The sequence below is a fragment of the Schistocerca serialis genome, chromosome 4 (genome assembly GCF_023864345.2).
Source record: "Schistocerca serialis cubense isolate TAMUIC-IGC-003099 chromosome 4, iqSchSeri2.2, whole genome shotgun sequence".
In the NCBI taxonomy this organism is placed as follows: domain Eukaryota; kingdom Metazoa; phylum Arthropoda; class Insecta; order Orthoptera; family Acrididae; genus Schistocerca; species Schistocerca serialis.
The window spans coordinates 149,443,272-149,467,875 of NC_064641.1; the positions used below are offsets into that span (position 1 = coordinate 149,443,272).

The following is a 24,604-nucleotide window of genomic DNA, read 5'->3' on the forward strand; positions in this document are numbered from 1 at the left end:
TTGGTAGGATATTTGTGTTGATTTCAGTTGGTCGTATCGAGGTTCAAGTTCACTGTGTGGTCACAAATAAGGATAAGTAAACGGCAGAGTTAAATAAAGAGTCTGAACTGATCATGGTCTTCAGTGAATCACGCGTATTTCTAGCAGCGAAAGGTATCTTAGAAAGTGACAGTGTCCACATCCGCCTCTTTACGCCAAATGGCATCTTCTGTTCACATTCCTTGATACATATACAGCGCTATCAATATAAATCTAAATTCATTATCGGTTGTTCAAAAGATGAAATCAAGAAACTGATGGTTTTAAAGCAATTACTTCATGTTACGTTTCCACCATTAAGTCGATCGTACCATTAATTGATTTAAGTGTTCACTATAATTGAAGATTGTGTGTACCTCAAGTCCTCATCTATTATGGCGAAGAAGGAGAGTTTAGTATCATATCGCTGATCAATTCGACGCTAATTTTTCAACCTGTATAAGATTCTGAACGATTTATATCTACATCTGCATCCACATGATTACTTTGGAATTCAAAATCAAGTGCCCGGCAGAGGGTTCATCCAATCGTCTTTAAGCTACTTTCCTATCGTTCCACTCACGACAAGCGCGCGGGAAAAACGAACACTTAAATTCTTCCGTGTGAGTTATGATTTCTCTCATTTTATTGTGATGATCATTTCTCAGTGTGTAGGTGGGCGCTAGCAAAATATTTTCACACTCTGGTGGAGAAAGTTGGTGATTTCCCATATTACCTATGTCATTGCTCCAATTCGTAAGTGTAATCCCTAAGTATTTAATTGAGTTATCAGCCTTTAGAAGTGTGTGATTTATCCTGCAACAAAAATTTAGCGGATTCATTTTAGTGGTCATGTGGATGACTTCACACTTTTCATGATTTAGAGCAAGTTGTCCCTTTTCGCACCATACAGATATCTTGTCTAAATCATTTTGCAATTCGTTTTGATCATCTGATGACTTTACAACGCAGTAAATGACAACATGATCTGCAAATAGACTAAGATGTCTGCTCAGATTGTCTACTAAATGGTTTATGTAGAGCAGGCACAACAGAGGGGTTGTAACACTTCCTTGGTGAACGCCAGATATTACTTCTGTTTTACTCAATGACTTTCCGTCAGTCATATCACAGGAAATCACGAATCAGGTCCCACAACTGAGGCGATATGCTATAGGAACGCAATTTCATTAGAAGTCGCTTGTGAGGAATGGTGTCAAAAGCCCTCTGGAAATCTGCAAATAAGGACTCCGTGTGACGTCCCCTATCGATAGCTCTCATTACTTTGTGAGAATAAACAGCTAGTTGTGTTTCAAAACAACAAGATGAATTTTGTTTTCTAATCCATGTCGCCTATTTGTCAATAAATCGTTTCCTTCGGTGTGATTCACAATGTTCGAGCACAGTATATGTTCCAGAATCCTACTACATATCAACGTTAGTGATATGGGTTCGTAATTTAGCGGATTACTACCATTTCCTTTCTTGGATATTGGTGCGACTTGTGCAACTTTCAAGCCTTTGACTGCGGATCTTGCTACGAGCGAGCCGTTGAATATGATTGGTAAGTATGGAGCTATTGTATCTGCATACCCTGAAAGGAATCTAATTGCTATACAATCTGGAACAGAGGGCCTGCCTTTCTTAGCGCACTGCACTGCTTATGGGAACCCGTTGAGCGGCTGCCAAAGTATCAACGAATTATATTCTCCTGAAAAATGCAACAAACCCGTAGATTGAGTATGGACTGAAATAATTTCGAAATTTTCGCCTTTCTACTATATTTATGACTATTTACAGATGTTATCGAAATAAAAATTCACTCCAGAATTAACTATGTAACACAAATAATCTGGCGTCGAAGCCCCCAATCGCCCATTTACCGGAACGCAAACTCCTTGTTTCTTTATATGAACCAATGTTTCTCGCCGTCCGTCCTTCCTGCAGCATCTATGGAATTCCTGAATTCCATTCCTTTCGAGATCTTCGTCTTCCACTTGATGCTGAGAGTCTTCCCACCCCCACACCCTCCAACAAACTTTCTAAGGTATTACAACGCGTAGGTCCCATATGGCCATACTACTCTAATTCTTTCCTTTGTCTGTACTGTACCAACGTTGAATCTTGTCTAGTGCTGCCATTCGTTACTGCTGTGGTTTTGAAACACCTGCAATATGTCACTTACATTGAGTGGAGTCTGATTCCATTTTCTGGTCAGTGTCCACACTTCTGCCCCCAAAATGACACAGTGATTACCGGAAAACTCTTTTACACAAGCTTCGTTGCATCTTTTCAGACTTGGTCTTACCACAATACTTGACGTAGTTGCTTAGTAGTGATGTTTGCTTCTTTTCATTAATTTTTGCACATTTTAACCATCCTTTGCACTGAGTAGTAGTGTGATGACTGACTGATTCATGAGACTGAATTTTTAGCAATTTCTTTCTCGGAGTTTTAGGCGTTATTATAACCGTTACGTATTGCTACACTAATTTTCGATAGGACGATAGTTTGATAAACTTTAAAACCTTTCGTAAAAGAATATTTTTGAACAACACACTCAATTTTCAGTGTATGATCTACTTGCGTACTATTTCTTGACGTAAAACTGCTGCTGTATGAAACGAAATAATCATAGTTCGGTTCTAAGTGTGTCGCGGTAGATTTTTTGGCTGCGTCCTGTCGTTGCGTTCACGAAGGCAGTACGGCCGCCGGTTGCAAATTTCACAGGACCAGAGGACCGCACCTGAAGCATATGATACGGCACTGCCGCGTTAATGGCGAGATCGTCTTTAAAAAATCATTAGCGGCCGCTCATTAGGGACATAACTCGGATTTTCGCCCCACATGGGTGCCACGGAACAACAGCCGCGCTCCCTGACTCCTTGCATGTCAACGATGTACTTGGTACTGGAGAAATGTACTGCCTTGTGAACCTCGTCAGAAAAAGATAAAATCGTTTCAATTTTAAATTACCCAGGCGTGTGCACATTTCGAAACAATGAAGTTCTTTTATTACCTGTAAACCACGTTTAACATACAGCATATCCGACTAAAAAGTTGACCGGGTTTCATTAACACCCGGTTTTGGTGTTGTGTACCTCAACCGGTACAAGCGGAACCTTTATAGGATCACGTTGTTGGATGTCTTTCTGTCTGTCTGTCCGACTGTTGAAAACCTTTTGTCTCAGGAACAGGTGGTCGTATCAAGTTGAAATTTATGTCACATAGTAAGGCATACATACATACATTTGAAACTTCTAAGACAATGCAACCAAAGGATAAGGTCATTTGTGTCACATATTTTGATACTCGCAAACTCACTCATCAAAACCCTTAAGGAACTTCCCGTTGGTTTAAATTCACGAAATTTGGCGAGAAGGAGGGTTTCACTGTACAACCAAAGGAAAAACTTCGAAAACTGTAAATATGTAATTATATCACACGAAAATAGTTATTTGTGATTTTTTTATCTGTCTGCCCCCTTTTTCTCAGAAAAGGTAACCTTATCAAGTCGAAATTTATATCACATAGTAAGATCCGTGGTCCCTCGGCAGTAAAATAGACGATAGCTTCCAAGACAATACAGTCAAAAGATACGGCCATTTATGTCACGTATTTTGATAATAGCAGACTCACTCATTGAAACGTGTAGGGCACTTCCCTTTGACGTAGAAGTATGAAATGTGGAGAAGAGCAAGGTTCGTAGTACAAATAAAGGAAAAAATTAGAAATTTGTGATTATATCATACGAAAAAAAATTCTTTTGTCATTTGTTATCCGACATAAAACTCGAAACTAAAACATTCTCGAAAATGTCGGAATCCTTGGAGCCGATATCTTGCTAGTATCGATCTCGATAGGAGACAAAAATCTTCGAGATTCTCGATTCCCAGAATGGATGAACTGCCTGTATACGTAATTAGGTTTGTACAGAGCCCTCAGCACACGAGTCATACTTGCAACTGGCCAATTTTTAATACCCACAACAACTTCAAATGGCGTATATTCGCCTTTACCTATAGGCACCACTACAATAATAAATAATAGTAGGTGTCTTATGTCGTTCATTGACGTTCCTTACCTAAATTGATTATGACGTATTTTGTACACACTGGTAAGCCCAACCATTGTGATCCGCTGCTCACCGCGAGGTTGAATAATGTCACCAGCTGGCGTTGCTGAAACTTGACGCGGTATGGAAAGCATATAAACGGAACGGCGACTAATGCACAGTGATTATAGCGTCAGTTCCGGTCCACAAATCCACTGAAATTAGCGACTTCAACAATGAGCAGGTCATTGTGGCCCGATGTCAGAGAAGGCACACACCGGAAACGGCGTAGGTGGTCGGCTCTTCGTGTGCTGATTTCGGCAGCATCTACACATGGAAAGTGGTCGACGCACGGTGAAATCACGAGTAGACGAAAAGGTGTTGAACGTCCACGCCTCATCACAGAATGTGTGTGTCGGAGTTCTTTCTGATCTGTAAAACAGGATAGATAACAATCTTAGACAGACCTGAAAACAAAGCTTAATTCTGGTGCAGGCCTCGGAATACACCTGTCTGCCCACTTGGGGCCCTGCAACTTACAACCCAAACGTGAGCGCATGTTTACCCAATGATATCGTCAGTTACTCCTGCAGTTGGCACAGTATGATCGTCATTGGACCGTGGATCAGTGAAAACCTGCCACCTTACTGGATAAATCACGTTAACGGTTGTCCATGGACAACGATTCTGGCGAACGGCTGATATGACCATACCCCGCCCCATGGACACAGGCTGGTGGTGCCAGTACTATATTGTTGAGGATATCCATCTGAGCTGACAGTAGCCCCTCCATTTCTGCTGCACTCTTAAAGGACTCCACCCACAAAGTGCCTAGCATTAGTGAAACACTACAGACCTCGCATAATACGAGGGGTCTCAAACATTTTAGGTCAAACTGCAACAGGTGGGAGTGGGTCTGCAACCAATTATAGTGAGATATGGAACCAATGGTCACAACTGCATACTTATTGTGCTATGGACACACACAGCATACATCACATCATCACATAACGTCAAAACAGCTCGCAGTAACTGCTTAAAGTGACGATTGCCAGTCTCAATGCATGCATGGCAACGGCGCATGAACTTCTCTCGCAAAGACCCCAGTCTCTGTTGGGACAGGAGATGGGCAGCTTGGACCCTAGCAAGCAGGTCCCCCCTGTTTCTATGAGGTTTCATACACCATATTCTTGACGTAACCCCAGAGGGAAAAGTCTAAATGTGCAAGATTTTATCATCACCCTGCTCATAGGGCAGTACTTCCAATTGAATGAGTAGGGTACGTGTTCTCCGGTGCTCGCGGAGATTAACATCGAAGTGGGCTGGTAAACCATTCTGTTAAAACTACTTCCTTTCATGGACAACGTCTCCAAGAACTGTGGCAGTATATTTCGCAGGAATACCAGGGAACGTCAGTCGGTCAAACGGGGAGGCAACAAATAAGATCCTATTAGGTGATTTCGGACAATTCCCGCCCGTACATTGACAAAGTATCGTTGCTGGTGGCCACCGATGTGGGTGGTGTGTGGATTGTTCTCATTCCAGATATAGCTGTTGTGGCTGCTGGAAAGAGCATCACTGGAGTTGAATGAGACCTCATCCATGATCAATACAAACTGTATTACGGTCAGCACTACAGCAATGCGGTGGATAATTCACCAAGAGGAGTGAATGTGGAGCTCAGAATCCGTTGCTCTCGGTGCTTGCACAGGTGCTTTACCATAGGTGTGTAATATCTGTTCTAACAGTACTCACCGGACTGTATCTTTCGAAATGTTCGTTTCATTGACAAATTGATGAGTAGTTAATGCTGGATGATCGACCACACCACCTTGGCCAGTTCTCTGTGGCGTGAACGACATCGGCCTTCGTAAGTTGGTATCCACGGAGATAAGTTTCTTCCTATTCGGATGACGCCTGTTGTGAAAGCGTTCTCTATCCATTCGTGCCGCTTTACGGGCACTACATCCTGCCAGAGTGTACATTAAACGCATGTCTGCCCACTCTCGTGACGAGTGCGTTCCATCTTTGACTAAGCATCAGACACCCTACACAGTAACATAACTACCCACGGACACATGTGTGATGCTGTGGATGACTGACACTAAGGATGGTAACACGACTGTGGCACAGGTTATTGTGTTGGTATAATGCATGTTGTCGTACCATGACACACGTGCTATTAGCTCAATTGTATACAGTTGCCTGTTTGGTGGTCATGGGTATACGTTGTTTATCTTCTCGCTGCCCGTTCCAATGTAGAACAGACACCCGTTACCTTCGATAGAGTGCCGTAGAAATACAAGCACAGTTACAATACACGCATTGAGCTGGCAGTTGTCGCTCTGAACAATTTCTGTGAAGTACATTGTACACTGTTGTTATGCAGTATACGCTGTGTACGTCTATAACACAATAAATATGGGGTTCCGACCATTGGTTTTCTATCTCAGTATAATCGGTTGTGGATAAACTATCACCTGTTTCAATTTAACCCGAAAGGTTTGAGACAGCTTGTATAGAGAAACGTGAAGACATGGATATGTTGGAGAAGGAAGATATTTATATCCTTCTAAGGTTTTAAATGAACAACAACATCGCACGATCATTTCATTTCTAGAGCGCGAGAGATTTTACTAAAGAAGTTCCTTTTCTTTCTCCTGTGTACTTATACCACGCGTCTCTTATAAGAGGTGTCAGGTGTTAGCGAGTGGTAGGGTGAAACTCATGGTCAGATATTTTCAGTGAGTGATGGAACTGGGTAACGACCAAGCTAGAGCAACAGTCGAACGCCTTCCGTATCGAGGTATCGACATAGGTCAGGACAGTACAGACAATACAACGTCTTGAGTGGTCTTGCTGAAAAATAGTCACGGAAACCTGGTGACGAGATTTTAAGACACTGTATGATCGATGCAACTTACACGTGTCCTCTCGTGCGCTAGTTGCGTGAGGGCGTTGAGATACTGCATGGTCTGGTGTATGGTCATACTAAACCCATAAATTCCATACTCACGTAGTGGCCGTGGAGGCCTGACCAACGCGAGCAGCAGTATCGCAGAATGGTATACCACAGTCTCCACCAGCAATAGTGTTGTCGCTGTCGAACTCCAACATATGTTGACGTAAGTGTTTAAGAAGAACATGACGTAACACTTCCTCCTAGGAAACAGCCAACATTCAGGTGCGAACTGTGATTGAGAAACACGCTGTGTAGCTACGGCTGCTTTTGTCTGTCAATGTATGCCTTATTCCACATGTCTATTGGCTTTCGATCGTGATGGAACCCATGTTGGCACGCAGAGCAGAAGATGTAAGACAAGCAAATGCATATTTAACTTAAAATTTAAAAAAATGAAAGACGTTAAATCACGTCTCCATACATAGCAGAGTAGTTGGTCAGAGTGGAAATTAAGTTATAAATTAATTATGCCATGTTGTTCCCGTAAGTGTGTACATTACAAATGTTCATCTATAAACAAGTCAATAGTTGCCCCCAGTGTAACACGTGAGCTCTTACCTTGGTGGTGCTAGGGAGGTAGGATTTGCTCTTAACTGAGTGATGTGGCAACTGTGATGGGCCGCTTGTCACTTGGCATCTCGACTTTTCTGATAACTTCTTGTATATACATTCGCTGTTAAACGTTTGGTCTCCGTTCTCGTACTACTTCTGGGCTATAATGTTCTATCTGCTTTTCTAAAAGTGCTTAGAAATAACTTGCTATACCTCCAACGAAAGAGACATTAATGATTTTCCAAACCGCTTACTACCTCCAGGTTGTGTGCAATTCTCTTCCCCCCCACCCCCCCCCCCCCACCCCCCCACCCCCAACCCGAGAGCACGCAAATGTGCCGCAACACGACGTGGTGTCTTGGTATGGACTCGACTAGTGTCTGAAGTAGCGGTGGAGGGGATTGACACCATGAATCCTGAAGTACTGGCCATAATTCCGTATGAGTATCTCTTCCGAACAGCACGTTACAAGTCATCCCAGACAAGCTCAATAACGTTCAAGTCTCGGGAGTTTGGTGCCCAGCGGAAGTGTTCAAACGCAGAAGTGTGTTAATGGAGCCACTCTGTATCAATTCTGTATGTGTGGGGTACCACGTTGTCCTACTGGATTTGCCCAAATCCGTCGCAATGTACAATGGAGATGAATGGATGCAGGTGATCAGACGGGGTGCTTACGTACGTGTCACCTGTCAGATCGTATCCAGACGTATCAAGGGTCCCATAGCACACCAACTACGCACGTTCTATACCATAACAGAGGCTCCACCAGCTTGAACAGTCCTCTGTTGACATGCAGGGTCCATGAATGCATGAGGATGTCCCCATACCCGTACACGTTCATTCGCTCAATACACTTTGAAACGAGACACGTCTGACCAGGAAACATGTCTCCAGTCATCAACAGTCCCAAGTCGGCCCCAGGCGACGCGTAAAGCTTTGTTTCTTGCAGTCATTAAGAGTACACTAGTAAGCCTGCTGCTCCGAAAGCCCAGGTCGATGATGATTCGTTGAATGGTTCGCACGCCGATGGCCCAGCATCGAAATCTGCAGCAATTTTGCACAACGGTTGCACTTCTGTCACGTTCAACGATTCTCTTCAGTCGTCGTTGGTATCTTTCTTGCAGGAGGTTTTCCTGGCCGCAGCGATGTCGGAAACTTGATGTTTCACCGGATTCCTGATATTCATGGTACACTGGTGAAATGGTCGTACGGGAAAATCCCCACTTCATCGCTACCTCGGAGGTTCTGTGTCCCATAGCTCGGGCGCCGACTATAATATCACGTGCAAACTACTTAAGTCTTGTAACCTGCCATTGTAGCAGCAGTAACCGATCTAACAACTGGGCCAGACACTTGTTGTCTAATATACACATTGCTGACCGAAGCGCCGTATTTTCCCTGTTTACATATCTCAGTATTTTTTTTATGCACGCGTATACAATTTCTCTGACGCGTCAGTGCACCTACTTTGTAAGGTGTCAGGCAAATCCGACACCTTCCACGAAAACCCTGACATGATAAGCAAATCCAGTAGTATGTCACATAGCTCCGAATAAATCGTGACATTAAATTAACCAAAGTAATACGAGTAACGAGTGAGCAAATGGAATACCACAGACTAACACAAGAATGCCTAAATGCATGTCATACCTTCCCACCGTGAGACAGACGCAGTTCCGAGGGGAGAAACGGGAACAGAAGCCGAGAGCAGAACCGTGTTAAGCTGGAAGGCCCTACGATAAGGGACGGACGGACACCCACGTCGCCAGCTAACCGCTAGGACCACACCACCCGCAAGTTTTAGCGTGAGACTTTTTCGCGTCTCTGTTACGTCAGGACCACCCCCCCCCCCCCCCCCCCAGCCAATGTTAAAAGCTAGAGCCCTCCAGAAGAACAGTATAGATTTTACGATAACACAAAAAGGGCTACACCACCCGCAAGTTTTGGCGTGAGACTTTTTCGCGTCTCTGTTACGTTAGGACCACCCCCCAGCCCATGTTAAAAGATAGAGCCCTCCAGAAGAACAGTATAGATCTTACGACAACACTAAAGGACCACACCAGCTGCAAGTTTTAGCGTGAGACTTTTTCGCGTCTGTGTTACGTTGCAAACTTTAAAAACATTGCCCCACCACGAAAAGTATAACCTTCCTCATTGGATAGACAGAATTTTTGTAGGCGGAGCTTAAGGTTAACATTGAGACCCTGATTGGTCAGATGAAAACACAGCCAGATAGTTTTTTTTAAAAACAACTTCGGTAAGTTGTAGTAAGGAGAGAGTTGCTTCGGAGACTGCGAGGTGAGCGGAGCTGTGCTGCCTGCTGCCCCCTGACGAACACCGACAAGGTAATGAACGCACGCAATGCTGCATAACAGCGCATAAAGCTTCACTCAGAATTGTAGAAGTCTCATCTGTTACACCCCCTTTTTGCGTAATACTAGTGTCGATCGTCAATTAAAGCTCATGGTGTTCACATTTGCCACTTGAAGTAAAAATCTGAAACGCGATGATTTTTCTGTTATATAGTTATTGAGAAGCCACATCAGCCACTGTAATTTACAACAAGTTAGATAAGTAATTAAAGATAATTGAGGGTCACTGTAGACCATTCTGATAGTTTTCTCTCTTGTGAAACTTAATTTAAACCTTGATTATAGATGTGATATGGCATAGGTCATCCTTCGATCCATTGTAGAACTTGGAAACCCACTCAGGGAATATTCGTTCACATTTTTGTTGAACGCAGTTGGTTTTTATCATTCTGTATTAAAACATTTCCTTTTATCAGTAGTGCAATTTATAAACAATGTTTTGTGAGTGGAATAAAATTTCCAATGGTTAACTTAACTGCTTTTTCGACGTTATTTTACCAGCTAACTAAAATATAGGAAAGCCTTGAACCCCTTCCACTAAATTTAGTTAGTATTAAGATTCAATTCCCAAAAAAAAAAAAAAAAAAAAACACACGCTCAGAGCGTCGTTGCGCGAAAGTGGTAGGGAGACACGATATAGAAGGAACAGACACCACGCAGAATGTTAGAACTTGTATAGTGAACATAGGCTGCGTCCTGTTTTGTTTCGGGTAACACAACACTGCACTGATTGTGCAGCCGAAGATACAGCTGGACTCCACTGTATCCTGATGGAGTGGCAATAATCAAGAGGTTGTATAGTACGGAGAATATCGGCTACATTGCGACTAACATTGTTGAGGGTACAGCAAGACATCCAGGAGAACAATGCTGATCTAACTATAAGACAAGGATTTTACCGGTGCTTTCTCCAGTGATTTATGATGTTGGTTTTATAGGGACGAATTTATTGTTGACTCTTTTTTTTTTTTTAGTTGCAGTAGTTGTTTCCTGGTACGAGGTGTACAGTGACACATTCACTGTGCTAGTGACAGTCGTTACATAACTCTACCAAGTAAGAGCCGGATGTGTGGTAAAGTTTATTTATTGCGGTCTCTTTAGACTTTAGATCATGCTCTACAATTCACATTAGTACCATGAAAGTTACTCCGTGACGTGTTAACAGATGCCCTATCATCCTGTCCCTTCTTCTTGTTTTTCCATGTATTCCTACCCTCGCCGACTCTGCGGAGAGCCTCTGCATTCCTTGCTTTATCAGTCCACCTAACTCTCAACATTCTTCATTCTATCCACATCTCGTATGCATCAATTCTCTCCGGTTCTGGTTTTCTCACTGACCATGTTTGCTGTGCTCCAATAGTACATTCTCAGACATTTCCTCCTCAGATTAACGCCTATGTTTGATAGCAGTAGATTCCCTCGGTTAGGAATGCTCTTTTTGTCGGTGTTAGAGTCTGCTTTTTATGTCTTTCTTGCTCCGGAATTCCTGACCTTCATTTACTTCCTGGTCGCTAGTCCTGACATTAAGTTTCTCGGTGTTCTCATTTCTACTACTTCTCATTATTTTCGTCTTTCTTCGGTTTACCCTCAGTCCAATTCTGTACTAATTAGACTATTCATCCATTCAACAGATCCTGTAATTCTTCACTTTCAGTGACGACACCAATGTCATCACCGAATCTTATCACTGATGTCTTTTCACCTTGTATTTTAACCCCACGCTTGAATCTTTATTTTATTTTCGTCATAGCTTGTTTCATGCATAAATTGAACTGTATGGACGAAAGGCTACATCGCTGTCTTAGACCCACTGTAATAAGAGAACTTGCTACTGGGTCCCCCATTCTTATCGTTCCTCCTTGGTTCTTGTATATTAGCACTCTTTCGCTGCAGCTTACTCTATTTATCCCAGAATTGCGAACATCTTGTACTATTTTACTTTGTCGAATGCTTTTTCCAGGTCCACAAATACTGCGTATGTGTCTTGATTTTTCTTGAGTATAGCTTCTATTATTAACTGCAACATCACAACTGCCTCTCCGGTGTCTTTATCCTTCCTGAAGCCAAACTGATTGTCTCCTAACATATCCTCAATTCTCGTTTCCACTCTTCTGTGTACTATTCTTGTCAGCAACGTGGATACATGAATTCCTGGAGATGACTGTGAGATAATTCTCGCACTTGTCCGCTCTTGAAAGTCTTTGGAATTGTGTGGATGACATTTCTCTGAAAGTCCGTTGGTATATCTCGAGTCTCATACATCCCGCACACCAACGTGAACAGTCGTTTTCTTAGCACACTAACCCAATGATTTTAGAAATTTCATTGCCTAATTTGTTCTTAAGTCTTCCAAAGCTCTACCTCTACATCTACATGCATACTCCGCAATCCACCATACGGTGCCTGGCGGAGGGTACCTCGTACCACAACTAGCATCTTCTCTCCCTGTTCCACTCCCAAACAGAACGAGGGAAAAATGACAGCCTATATGCCTCTGTACAAGCCCTAATCTCTCTTATCTTATCTTTGTGGTCTTTCTGCGAAATGTAAGTTGGTGGCAGAAATATTGTACTGCAGCCTCAAATGCTGGTTCTCTAAATTTCCCCAGTAGCGATTCACGAAAAGAACGCCTCCTTTCCTCTAGAGACTCCCACTCGAGTTCGTGAAGCATTTCCGTAACACTCGCGTGATGATCAAACCTACCAGTAACAAATCTAGCAGCCCGCCTCTGAATTGCTTCTATGTCCTCCCTCAATCCGACCTGATAGGGATCCCAAACGCTCGAGCAGTACAAAATAATAGGTCGTATTAGTGTTTTATAAGCGGTCTCCTTTACAGATGAACCACATATTCTAAGCCGGCCGCGGTGGCCGAGCGGTTCTCCGCTCTCAGTCCGGAACCGCGCGACTGCTACGGTCGCAGGTTCGAATCCTGCTTCGGGCATGGATGTGTGTGACGTCCTTAGGTTAGTTAGGTTTAAGTAGTTCTAAGTTGTTAAGAGACTGATGACCACAGATGTTAAGTCCCATAGTGCTCAGAGCCATTTGAACCATTTTGAACGTCTTCTAAATTCTGATTCTAATACTGGATCCCCTGTCTCTTCCCTATCGACTCATACTACTTCTACCACTTAATCAGATAAGTCCTCCCACTCATAGATGCCTTCAGTGTAATCTTTCCACACATCCTATCCTTCCTTTGCATTTCACAGTGGAATTTACATTGCGCTCTGAATGTCACCGCCCTTGCTTTCAGTTCCACTAAAGGTTGTTTTGACTTTTGTACATGCTGAGTCACTCATTCCAACAGTAAATTTCTTTTCCGATTATTTCACATTTTTCATGCAGACATTTCGCCTCGTCTTCCCTGCGCCTTTTGTTTATTTTATTCCTAAGTGACACGAATTTCTGTATTCCTGAACACTTTTGTACTTCCTTCTTTCGTTGATCAGCTGAAGTATTTCTTCCCTCACCTACGGTTTCTTCGCATTTACATTCCTTGTATTTAGGTTTTTCCTTCTAACTTCTGTGACTGTCCATTTTAGAGATGCCCAAATGTCTTCAGCTTAACTGCCTACTGAGCTACTCGTTATCGCAATATCTGTGGCCTCAGATATCTTCAAGTGTGCCTCTTAATTCCTGAGTTGTTCTGTATATCACTTCTTTGCGCATTGCTGCTTCCAGACTAATCTCATCAACCTACACTTGATCATCAATAAATTGTAACCGGAGTCTATCCTGCTCCTGGGTACGCCTTACAATCCAATATCTGATTTTGGAATCAGTGCCTGTTCAGCATGTAATCTAACTAGAATTTCTCATATCTCCAGGCCTTTGCCAAGTGTACCTCCTCCTCTTGTGATTCTTGAACATTGTATTCGCTCTTACTAGCTGAAATTTATTGCAGAACTCTTTTTCCTCTTTCATTCCTACTACCAATGCCATATTCCTCTGTAATCCTTTCTTCTTTTCCTTCCCCTACAACCGCGTTCCAGTGCCCCATGACGTTTAGATATCTGTCTACCTTTACCTGCAGAATTACCCGTTCATTATCGTCATCTTCTGCTTGCGACGTCAGCATCTATATCTGAACTGTTGTTGTCGATTCTGATGAGAACAATCCTATACATGAACTGTTCACACTAATTCAGTCTCTGTCCTACCTCCCTCCCATTATACTATTTTCTACTGCTGCTAATATTACCTATACTCATCTGATGAGAAATCCTTGTCTTCTTTACATTTCACTTCATCGACGCGCATTGTATTTAGATTGAGACTTAGCTTTACCCTTTCCAGATTTTCAGACCTCATGAAAAGGTTTGAAGCGTGTTTGTCCTGGAAATTCTTTGATGGCCGCCTGCTACGTTGCCTCGTCAGTTGATGTCCTGTGGACCCTCTATATTCGATTTTGGTAATGTCTTTTTGACGAGATAAGGTTTATAATTGTGCACGTAGTAGCCAAACCCGACAATGGAGTCGTACTTTCAACGGGAAGGGATTAGCTATTGTGTTGGAAATTCTGTACACGGCCTGGTTGCTCTCAATAATTCGATGTATCTGCTTGTTCTTAGATTTGCATTAATAATCGGCTTGTTTTATATAATAATTAATCAACATTCTTGAAATTACTGATATATTTTCAGTTTCATAAAGACTCGTCTATTAATAAGCTGCATTTAGCCACATGTAAAAATTATTTACGTTTACAACATGCGCAGTGCCTCAATCAATGTAAGTATGATATATCCCGTAAAAGCTACACTATGTGATCAAAAGTATCGGGACACCTGCCTGAAAATGACTTACAAGTTAGTGGCGTCCTCCATCGGGAATGCTGGAATTCATTATGGTGTTAGCCCACTCTTAGCCTTGACGACAGCTTCCACTATCGCTGGCATACTTCCAGTCAGTTGCTGGAAGGTTTCTTTGGGAATGGCGGCCCACTATTCACAGAGTGCTGCACTGATGAAAGGTATCGATGTCTGTCGGCGAGGCCTGGCACGAAGTCGGCGTTCCAAAACATCCCAAAGGTATTATATAGGATTCAGGTCAGGACATTGTGCAGGCCAGTCCATTACAAGGATGTTATTGTCGTGTAACCACTACGCCACAGGCCGTGCATTACGAATAGGTGCTCGATCGTGTTGAAAGATGCAATCGCCATCCCCGTATTGCTCTTCAACAATGGGAAGCAAGAAGGTGCTTAAAACACAAATGTAGGCCTGTACTATGATAGTGCCATGCAAAACAACAAGGGGTGCTAGTCCCCTCCATGCAAAACACGACCACACCCTAACACCACCGCCGCCGAATTTTACTGTTGGCGCAACACTCGCTGGCAGATGACGCTCATCGGGCATTCGCCATACCCACACCCTGCTATCGGATCGCCACATTGTGTACCGTGATTCGTCACTCCACACAACGTTTTCCCACTGTTCAATCGTCCAATGTTTACGCTCGCTACACTAAGCGAGGCGTCGTTTGGCATTTACCGGCGTGTTGTGTGGCTTAAGGGCAGCCGCTCGACGATGAAATCCAAGTTTTCTCAGCTCCCGCCTAACTGTCATAGCACTGGCAGTTGATCCTGATACAGTTAGGAATTCGTATGTGATGGTCTGGATGGATGTCTGCCTATTACACATTACGACCCTGTTCAACTGTCGGCGGTCTCTGTCAGTCAATAGACGAGGTCGGCCTGTACGTTTTTGTGGTGTACGTGTCCCTTCACGTTTGCACTTCACTATCACATCGGAAACAGTGGATCTAGGGATGTTTAGGAGTGTGGAAATCTCGCGTACAGACATATGACACAAGTGACACCCAATCATCTGACCACGTTCGAAGTCGAAATTAGAATTATATTGCTACCTTCAGCTGCCGACGGGCGTTGATATATATTAACGGGGACAGGTGAAAATGTGTGCCCAGACCAGGATTCGAAACCGGGATCTCCTGCTTACATGGCAGACGCCCTATTCACCTGAGCTACCGAGGGCACAGAGAAGAGTGCGACTGCAGGGACTACCTCGCGCACGCCTCCCACGAGACCCACATTCTCACCTCGTATGTCCACACACTACATTCGTAGTCTCCGACCCCAACACATTCATTACTCGTGGAAGACATTCTTACCAAGTCCCGTAAGAGTTCGGGGAATATGTGTGCATCCACACAGAAGAAGGTCGTGGCCGGTATTGACAGAACTATATACTTGTATGAATATGGTGTCTGTTCTTTCGGAAATGTTCGGAAGAACGGACACCATATTCATATAAGTATGAAGTTCAAAGTCCGTGTGTTCCGCGGAGCGTCCCATTCTGCTCTCTCACGATGTGTAATGACTACTGAATTCGCTGATATGGAGTACCTGGCAGTACGTGGCAGCCCAATGCACCTAATATGAAAAACTTATGTTTTTGGTGGTGTCTGGATACTTTTGACCATAAAGTGTATATGGTAACTGTAATAAAATAGCACTGCCTGCTAACATTGGTACAGCTCTATGAATATGTGCAGATACTGTATTCTTGCATACTGTCGAAGCCGAAACAGCTCCTGACATGTATATAATCTGTGATACTTAGGCCAACCATTGGCCCCAGCTTTAGCAGTTTGAAGAGACAGTAAGTTGTACAGTCTTGGGTAGACGATAGCGCACCTGGTAGGCAAACTGAAATAGGTTTGAAATGCACTAGTGTTATTTCACGACAATGTAATTCCACACGTTCAGTGAAGGTGGTAATTCCGAACAGCGTGAAAGTCCGCTCTACATAGCGCGAGAGGTAGTCATATTACAACCGCACGCACCGGCACCCATGCGTCCATAAACGTAATGAGAGTCCGGCGCGGTGGGACGTTGCCAATTAGGAGTCCGACGCCACCGCGAAAGGTCACGCGACGTGCGATCCTGTTGTGAATCACTCGACACCGAGACGAGCAACGCCGGGTCAGGCTTTAAAAGAAGTTTTACTTTCAGACCGCATCAAATTTAGGTTTTCAGGTTGCTGGTTTTCATCGTCTCAATACACTATCCTCCACTGCAGCTCGTTGATCTGAAGATAGGCGTCTGAAACTGTGGAACACGGTAATCTAAAATACGTTGGCGTGTTTGGGTATAGAGATGAAATTATTTTAAAAAATACACCTGTCACGGTCGTCTCCAAGCGATGTAGTTCAGAAAATCTGCTTTACTGTAATAGTGTGCCTTGAGATAAGGTAGTGTCATCCCCTATTGAAGTCCTCATCCAGCGTGTCCTTGAAGTAAGATACGACATTATAGCTTGGATGATTCTACGCTTCAATCAAATGCTTCTTTTCTTCAGAGACACTTATGAGCTGATCCACTGGTGGCATAATCAGCATTTGACTCGCCCACAAAGTGCAGGCCGTTTTGACTCTAGTGCCGCATAGATAACAAAAGAAGTAATTACGATACCAGATGCCGAGCCCCTTTACGTTATGCTCTAACATATGGCGTCATTTGGATGCGTTATGGTGGCGCTTGTGGTTAGCACACCATCCTCCCCGAAGTTGTGAGCTTTTAAGACCTTGGAACAGCTACTTCTAATTCAAGTAGCCACTCAACTGACCTTCTGAGAGTGATTGCACTCCTTTACAATTAGTGATATTCCTGGCAGTACCGGCAACTGAACCCAGGTTCTTCGCATGTAAACACGACTTTAGCAGTACAAAGAATATAGACCTCATAGTTAATCGGAAGAGGAGCTCGATGCTAAAACGCTGCTTTCTTGTGAAGTAGTCCGCCCACGATCTAACAGAATGAGGGTCACCACTAGCGTTGCTTCATGACGTTTGTTTATTCTCTGGTAGCCTATGCAATATCTGTAAGACAGTTGTACACTGAAGCGTCAAAGAAGCTGGTATAGGCATGCGTATTCTAATACAGAGTAATGTAAACAGGCAAAACACAAAGCTGCAGTCGGCAACGCCCATGTAAGACAAGAAGAGTCTGGCGCAGGTGATAGATCGGTTACTGCTGCTACCGTGGCAATTTATCAAGATTTAAGTGACTTTGGAAATGGTGTTATAGTCGGCGCACGAGCAATAGAACCCTTCATCTCTGAGGTAGCGATGAAGTGGGAACTTTCCCACATGACCATTGCATGAGTGTACCGTGAATATCAGGAATGCGGTAAGACATCAAATCTCCCACATCGCTGCTGCCCGATAAAGATCCTGCAAGAACGGGACCAACGACGACTGAAGAGAATCATTCAACGCGACAAAAGTATAACCCTTCCTCAAATTGCAGCAGATTTCAATGCTGGGCCATCAAAAAGTGTCAGCGTGCGAACCATTCAACGAAACATCATTGATACGGGACTTTGGAGCCGAAGGCCCACTCTTGTACCCCTGACGATTGCATTAAACAAAGCTCTACGAATCGCCTGGGCCCGTTAAAACCGACATTAGACTGTTGATGGCTGTAAACATGTTGCCTGGTCCGACGAGTCTCATTTCAAATTGCATCGAGCGGATGGACGCGCACGGGTATGGAAACAACCTCCTGAATCTATGGACGCATTATGTCAGCAGGGTGCTGTACAAGCTCGTGGAGGCCCTATAATGGTGTGGGGCGTATGTAGTTAGATTGATATAGGACTGCTTCTACGGCTAGATACGATTCTGAAAGGTGACACGTACGTAAGCATCCTGTCTGACACACCTGTATCCATTCATGTCCATTGTGCATTCCGACGGGCGTGAGCATTTCGAGCAGGACAATGCGACGTCCCACGTGTTCAGAATTGCCTCAGAGTGCCTCCAGGAGCACTCTTCTGAGTTTAAACACTTCCACTGGCCTCCAAATTCCCTAGACATGAACATGATTGAGGATATCTGGGACGCTTTGCAACTTGCTGTTCAGAACAGATCTCCACCCCCTCCTACTCCTACTGATTTGTGGACAGCGCTGCAAGATTCATCGTATCTATCCCCCCCCAGAACTACTTCAGACATTAGTCGAATCCATGCCAAGTCATGCTGCGGCATATCTGCGTTCTCGAGGGTACCCTCTTCAGTGTAGCTCTATGACAAAATTCGTCCAACTACAAGTTGTGCAAAATAAAACTGGCTCGGAACATTTTTCCTGCACCTTATCATAGCCAAACCAACATTCGTCATCCACCCCAGGTGTGCAAGATGTAATCTGGAGTGACCAGTTTTATAATTGTGTGCAAAAGTAAAGGATAAAAGTAACTTTCGCGTGCAGTGTTAACACCAAGTAGCAACTCGATTAATCTTGGACCATACCTAGAAATAACTGCTGCAGTACACAACAAAATGTAGCTGAAAGAAATATACAATTATTAAGTTGAAGTCACCTTGCATATGTTTCCCAATAAGGTGTGTGGTGACCACGAATGGCAACGAACGCTCTGTAATGTACCCCACGCTGCCCACAAAATTGGTGAAGAAGTCTTGTTGTAGGGCACCTCATTTCTCCACCAGCGTCGTTTGACAACTACTGCGGTAAGGTTGCTAAGGAAGTCTTGTGGTAGGGCACTTCATTTCTCTACCAGCGAGGTTGACAACTACTGCCATAAGGTTGCTAAGGAAGTCTTGAGGTAGGGCACTTCATTTCTCTACCAGCGAGGTTGACAACTACCGCTGTAAGGTTGCTAAGGAAGTCTTGTGGTAAGGCACTTCATTTCTCTACCAGCGAGGTTGACAACTGCTGGATGGTCGTTGGTGTATGTGGCCGTGCTTCAGTATGTCTTCCCAAGTCATATCAGACGTGCTCGATAGGTTTAGATCGGGGGAATGGAGAGTCCAGGTTATTCGCCAAATATTCTCTACTCCACCTGCGCTTTTGGACGCGCTCATCCACAGAAATGAAGTCATGGCCGAACGCAGCCCTGAAAAGACGCACATATCACAATAACCTGTGTACCGACCTCTAAGTTATGAAGGTCAGTACGCCTACGCAGCATTATGCCTCTCCAAATCACAACACGCGGACCACCGAATGGATCATGTTCGACAATGTTCCTGAGACCATTGCGTGTTCCCATGTCTCGCGATATGAGGATACATTCAGAATCACTACTTCGACTGAATCTGCTGTCATCTTAAGAGAGCACACGATCCTACTCCTCATTTGTCCAGTCGCTCTGCTCTCGGCTCCATCGCAAACGGTGCAGCCGATGTGCAGGTGTGAACGGAACACAACGTACTGGTAATACGGCAAAGGCACCAACCCAATGCAGTCACCGTGACACTGTGGAGCGTAAGATTACAGTGCTGTTAACTATGGTTGCAACTGCACCTGCTGTTTGACGTGGGTCCCGTGTTGTTTGTGTTACAATGTAGCGGCCATCCAGTGGTGTTGTTGATCATGGTCGGTCACCGCATCTCCTTCAGGCAGCAGTGCCTATGTTCTGGAACGCTTCTCGTTGCGCATGAAACAATGCTGTGAGCAATACCAAACTCCTGGGCTACAGTTGTCACACTTGGTCCTTCTTCCAATTCAGTGCTAATTCATCTGCGTGTGAAGCCATCCAAGTTTTGTCTGCGACCCATGTAGTTTGGAAGAACACCACCACAGTATTTACTGTCCCTTCAACTGTCTCATGTTGCGGGAGCGGCCCCATTTGGCATTACTGCCACGCTGCCGTCACGCCATCTGACGTGCAGCTTTATGTGCATGAGTGGAAGACCTCTGGCAACATGGTCGCGCAATTTCATTGATTTCCACCGAGTTGTTAATCTGTTGTGTTACTTTATCCACCTCGTCCGTACGTTTAGCAGATCAATATAATTTGCCCACCCTGTATACACGAAAGTACCAGTAGCCTACTAGGAGGATGGTTAGCTCCTGACGATGACGATAGAAGAAGTCGTAGAAAGCGAAGCTTGACAAACAAATTTGGCGTAATAAAACAAAATCAACGACGTTCGTCCAAAAACGTAGCTGTGAAAAACAGCTTTCTGACATTACAGAACAACACCAGCGGGCTCGGTGGACGCCACACTTACCTCGTGTTCATGATGTGGTCCTCATGGTTGCCCCTGTTGAGGAAGACTCCGCCGGGGAACACGAGCAGACAGGCCAGCAATAGCAGTAGCACCTCTAGGCCCTTCTTCCCGCGGTCCACGAAGTCACCATTGAAGACGTACGGGTTCTCCGTGGATGGCAGCCCGTTCTGCAAGGAAACGTCATATATGGGTAAAGGTATTATTCAGAGTGTTATAATTCAAAAAATTTCATTTATATGCGTGGGCTGAATAACATGGCCCATAACCGGAATACACGCTGATTTCTGTAGAGTAGTTTTTGATTTTTCAAAAACGTCATTATTCTTCCGCATAAAATATGTTCCATAATCCTGTAGCATATTGACGTCAGTGTCGTAGGGTATAATTAAGTACATTTGTCCTACGACCCTTCTTTATAAAAGGACTGACCTGCACTTTCTTGCAGTCGCCACATATCCTTCGTTGCTCCATCGGACTACCATAAACCACTACTAGAAAGTAAGTAAGCAAGCGGCCTTGCCACAGTGGTAACACCAGTTCCTGTCAGATCGCCGAATTTAAGCGTTCTGTGGCTGGGCTAGCACTTGGTTTGGTGACCATCCGGTCTGCCTTAATGTAGGCAACCTTAATGTAGGCTCCTTCTGCATCTGTTACAGATTTATTTGGCCAATCATTTATATATCTAGACACACTTCCCCAACAGTTAAAATGGATTACCCTGTAGGCTTTGCTCACGAACGATTATGTTCTAAAATGTTAACTAGAGTCAAACTGAAGCTCCACTAATTCTCTTAAACATTTATAGGTACCGCAATACAGATTCTGGAGAAAGACAGCCTGCAGAGACAGCATGTAAAGTTCTGTATTGGTAGCATTTATATCTTTATATTTACTGGGACTGAAACATCAGTGGAATTCATAAATGGAACGAAATACTGTTAAGTGGCATGTAAAATTTCTTGGACAGTGTAGTTGGGTGCTATAGTCCTTTTTAGCAGATATCCAAAACCTTTCACCAACTAGCTTGGTAATTGAAGTAGCGGAACAAAGTTCATATGGCCCCACTCTCCATTCTTGCCAAATTTATACAAGAGGGCGAATTCAAGATCGCAGCAATATATATGGCAACATCACAATGATGTCGTGCTGGGAAGTTCAATTTTTGGCGGGAAAATAGATCAATTGAGCTACCTCCACGTACTTAACCCCCTCCTCTCCCCACCTTGCCCACAGAAAATGGCAGGAAGTTCAAATCCAGCAGACCAATGTAACACACCACGGGTACCTCCACTAACCTAAGAAAATGGCGGGAAAATGGGACACTTGGGCTACCAACCTAAGCCATCTGACCACCACCTCTTACTAGTACTTGGCGGGAGAAGTGCTCAGCCCGTGCTGGGATACCAGATAGGGTGGACATAAGTCTTTGTTCTGCATGCAGTGTTTATTTAAACAATTTGAGGCAGTAGATCCATCCAGTGTGTTCACCATGAGGTCTGCAGTCCAACTGACCTAGTACACAGTACTGCCACCAGAGGGTGCTGTCGTCCCTCCCATGACAAATCCTAGATGGAGGTCAGGGGTGGGGAAAATGGTGGGAAAAGGACTCAGCCAGTTGTGGGCTCCTGGAGAGGGGAAGGAATCTACTTTATTTATTTTGGAACAATTTATTAAGCGATGGATTTCACGTAGTTTACCTATTACACTGATACAAAACACTCGCCATGACGTGCTTGGGGTCACAGTACACAGCATACAGACCAGCAAACTACTTGTAAATTATCTAAATAATGCAGTACACTGATGTACAGACACGCACACAACTCATAAATTGTCAAAATGTTTACTGTTGCTGGCGCGATACCTCTCTACCTGTGGATACTGACGCCACATGTCATGCTATAGAAATCTGTTCCAATGCTTCCCAGAATAGCACAGGGTGCACTGTTCCTAGCGATCCTAATGCGACATGCGAGCTGCGTCTACCTGTGCATGCGTTTATCTCCCCAGTGTGGATGACACATTGCCGCAAAATGTTCACTTGGCGAATCACCATCTGAAAGATACTTATTGTTATACTGGTGTCACATGCCTATGTAAATAAGAGCTCAGTCAACCTCTTGGAAATTGGTGAAGTGCTGCATAAACAATTAATGGTCGCTTTTGTTGGAGCTTTTGTGATGTCTCAGCTTATCCGCATGGAAATTCTTGTCCTAACAGAACGTGTTTACGAAACTAGCCCAGAATAACGCCGAATTCATTCGTCCCGATGGTCCTAGCATGGCACCCCATCGATCACGTGTTTCCATTCCTGGAAATCGCAACGTCTGGCTTTCAACATACATCTCAGAAACACAAAAGCTCTCACCACTATGTAGACACTCCTGCGTCCTGGAACAGAGGAATTCTTACGAATAAATGTAGCATGCTGATCGGCTCTTACTGAATTTACCCTCCAAATTACTGATGCTGCCAGTGTGGAAGCACTGTCTGTCTGTTTCATTCTTTCTGCAGGCGAGACTTTCAGTGGCCAAACTATTTTGTAAATATCGCCATATTGCAATGACAGTTAAATCTTGCAGAAGTGACCTAATTATCGTGAAATACGGGAAGACACTTGCTCAATAACGCTGCTATGCCAATGAAAACGGAAGCTTGAAAGCTATACTATGCCTCCCCATCACAAAAAAAGTTCATTTGCGCTAGGTGTTGGCAGCTGTACTACATTTACAAGCAATTTGAGAACATGGAATGAGAGGTGATGTCACAATCTCATGGGAAGAAGTGACATATGAAAATCGATAGAATAGCGAAAAATGACAAGAAATATATACAAATTGAGTGAAAATACCCTCAAATGTAGGGAAATTGAGGAACTCGTGTGTTTTCTTTTTGGCGCATAACAATTCTTGTACATGGGAATAAGCATGTGATGCCACAGGACTATGAGTAAAAGTCGACATGGAAGCAAAGGGAACCAGGGAAACAGTCACTCTTTTATCTGTTGAGGTAGCATTGTACTTTATGTCTATTGAGGTAACGCGAGCTGACTACTGTATTTGATGCTTTTCAGGAACACAGGGAACCATCTGCCTCTAAACTTACATGTATCTGCGTTAAGGAATAACAGAGAGAGAGAAAAGACAGAGTGATCGATCGAGATGGAGCTGCAGTGACGTAGGAAATAATGGCAGACTGATGATGCATTCTAGAGATAGAGATGTTCTGTCAGGATGCAACAGTCGCGTCCATCTCATATGTGACGAAACGTGACCCTCCTCTTTCGACACATTTCTCTAAACGGACACAGATTTATGCTATGTACTCGATTCCCCTGTCGCATCTTTGGTATAAAATCGAGACTTCAGTTTCATAACTAAGATGATTCTAAGGTAGAAATAGGTATTTGTGAGACACTGCAGTCCCCGTGTATACATCTGCATGACAGATGTGCTGTTTACAGAGTCAGTGGCGGCATTACGTGTAATTTCACATGTCAAACGTCTCTGCTATGCATTTACATATTGTGCTCATATCACACAGAATAGACATTTTAAGGAAGTAGTTTTTCCAATTTACTGTTCATTACCATAGTTAATCGTAGAGAAATCGGAAAGAAGGATGTATGTCATGTCCTGGAAAT

At 43.9% G+C, this 24,604-nt stretch overlaps 1 protein-coding gene across 1 annotated transcript in view; it reads right to left on the reverse strand.

Moving 5' to 3' along the window:
• Nucleotides 1–24,604, reverse strand: part of LOC126473757 (serine/threonine-protein phosphatase rdgC) — a 1,849,640-nt gene that overhangs the window by 605,836 nt on the left and 1,219,200 nt on the right. Inside the window, exon 8 of the mRNA XM_050101014.1 lies at nucleotides 20,962–21,128. Coding sequence (XP_049956971.1) covers nucleotides 20,962–21,128 — 167 coding nt within the window. The remainder of the gene's footprint in view (nucleotides 1–20,961; nucleotides 21,129–24,604) is intronic.